Genomic DNA, 2,490 nt, shown 5'->3' with positions numbered 1-2,490 from the left:
CTCCCCTAGTTTCCCCGCCACAGACCTGAGTGTGTGATGCTCCCCTCCCTGTGTCCATGTGTTCTCATTGTTCAGCACCCGCCTATGAGTGAGAACATGCGGTGTTTGATTTTCTGCTCTTGTGTCAGTTTGCTGAGAATGATGGTTTCCAGGTTTATCCATGTCCCTGCAAAGGACATGAACTCATCGTTTTTTATGGCTGCATAGTATTCCACGGTGTATATGTGCCACATTTTCCCTGTCCAGTCTATCATCGATGGACATTTGGGTTAGTTCCAAGTCTTTGTTATTATAAACAGTGCTGCAATGAACATTCGTGTGCACGTGTCCTTATACTAGAACGATTTATAATCCGTTGGATATATACCCCGTAGTGGGATTGCTGGGTCAAATGGAATTTCTATTTCTAGGTCCTTGAGGAATCACCACACTGTCTTCCACAATGCTTGAACTAATTTACACTCCCACCAACAGCGTAAAAGTGTTCCTATTTCTCTACATCCTCTCCAGCATCTGTTGTCTCCAGATTTTTTAATGATGGCCATTCTAACTGGCATGAGATAGTATCTCAATGTAGTTTTGATTTGCATTTCTCTGATGACTAGGGATGATGAACATTTTTTCATATGTTTGTTGGCTTCATAGATATCTTCTTTTGTAAAGTGTCTGTTCATATCCTTTGCCCACTTTTGAATGGGCTTGTTTTTTTCTTGTAAATCTGTTTTAGTTCTTTGTAGATTCTGGATATCAGCCCTTTGTCAGATAGGTAGATTGCAAAAATTTTTTCCCATTCTGTTGGTTGCTGATTCACTCTAGAATTATGTTTAATTCTTTCTGTTAGAGGCAAAATGTCTATTTTAATTGCCTGAGCATTTTTCTAAAATTGTGGGTGACATTTTTATTTTCTTTTCCTTTGTCATGATTATTAAGAACAACACACATACACACAAGCCAGTTCTATGCATTTTCTTCAGTATTTAAATTTCATGGTAAATTGAAATCTGAAAGAAATATATTACATGAAAGTTTGGACTTCCATCCTTGTGGACAGAGTGCTATACTGACACAGCTAGATACTTACATTGTTAACTGCCACAAAAACAGTGACTTTTATTAGAACTGCTTTTTCTTTTTTTCCTTTTTTTATGAGACGGAGTTTTGCTCTTGTTGCCCAGGCCGGACTGCAATGGCATGATCTCAGCTCACTGCAACCTTTGCCTCCTGGATTCAAGCAATTCTCCTGCCTCAGCCTCTCAAGTAGCTGGGATTACAGGCATGCGCCACCATGTGTGGCTAATTTTGTATTTTTGGTAAACATGGGACTTCACTATGTTGGGGTCAGGTCTCAAACTCCTGACCTCAGGTGATCCACCCACCTCAGCCTTCCAAAGTGTTGGGATTACAGGCGTGAGCCACCATGCCCAGCTGTTAGAATTGCTTTGATGAAGCTTTATCAAACTGGCTACGTGAGTATGTTTTGCGTTGATCGTGATTACATGGTATGCGAGATCAAGCATCTCTTTATTAGAGGAACAAATATAAATACATAAATCAAATTAAAATTCAAGTCAATTATTTAGTGCCTTTATCTTAAACCATCAAAGACAGTAAGATTTTTATACCCCTAGACCTTTTGATGTTTAGTAAGGACAAAAAAGTATTTTTATTGAAAATTACTATTATTTATGTGTATGGCTAGATAGATCATCACTACATATAGAATCAATATAACTTTGTAAAACTGCATGCATAAATAGCATATATGTATTAGTGAAGTTCTCCAGCAAAGCAGAATCATTAGTGTATATGTGCAGAGAGAGAGATTTATTTTAAGAAATTGGCACATGCAGGTGTTGGGGCTTTCAGGTCTGAAACCTGTAAAGCAGACTACAGACTGGAAATTTAGGTGAGTATTGTTGCAGCCTTGGGTCCAAATTCCATGGAGCAGCAAGTTGGAAACTCAGGGTTGGGTTTCTGTGTTGCAGTCTTGAGAATCCTTCTTCTTCAGTAAACCTCAGCCTTTGTCCTGAAGGCCTTCAAGTGATTGGATGAAGCCCGCCCTTGTTACGAAGGATAATCACCTTTACTCAGAGTCTACTGATTTCAAAGTTAACAACATCTAAAAAATACCTTAACAATAACATCTAGACTGGTATTTAATCAAACGGTGGGGCATCATAGCCTAGCCAAGTTGACACACAAAATTAACCCCATCACAATAACTAAGAAATTAAGAACTTCTTATCTGTTTGTTTTAGGCTCCATTTGGAATGGAAGCTGAATATGCACATCCTTTGGAAACTCTAATTCTTGGAACTGGATTTTTCATTGGAATCGTGCTTTTGTGTGATCATGTAATTCTTCTTTGGGCATGGGTGACCATTCGTTTGTTGGAAACTATTGATGTCCATAGGTGAGTATTAGTTTCTGTTCAGGTGTAAAGTATAATGAAATATCTTTATTTTCTTTTCTTTTTTTTTTTTTTTTTTT

The 2,490-nt window shown here is 38.0% G+C and overlaps 1 protein-coding gene across 2 annotated transcripts in view; it reads left to right on the top strand.

Moving 5' to 3' along the window:
* The window catches only part of MSMO1 (methylsterol monooxygenase 1), a 16,718-nt gene that overhangs the window by 10,889 nt on the left and 3,339 nt on the right, over positions 1 to 2,490 (top strand). For both annotated transcript variants that reach the window (XM_017525958.2, XM_037737572.1), the window contains one exon: positions 2,259 to 2,413. In XM_017525958.2, the coding sequence (XP_017381447.1) occupies positions 2,259 to 2,413 (155 nt within the window). The remainder of the gene's footprint in view (positions 1 to 2,258; positions 2,414 to 2,490) is intronic.

This window comes from Cebus imitator, unplaced genomic scaffold (assembly GCF_001604975.1).
Source record: "Cebus imitator isolate Cc_AM_T3 unplaced genomic scaffold, Cebus_imitator-1.0 Scaffold40, whole genome shotgun sequence".
Classification (NCBI taxonomy): domain Eukaryota; kingdom Metazoa; phylum Chordata; class Mammalia; order Primates; family Cebidae; genus Cebus; species Cebus imitator.
The sequence above is the reverse complement of the archived record's forward strand: the minus strand, read 5'-3'. Positions and strand labels throughout refer to the sequence as shown.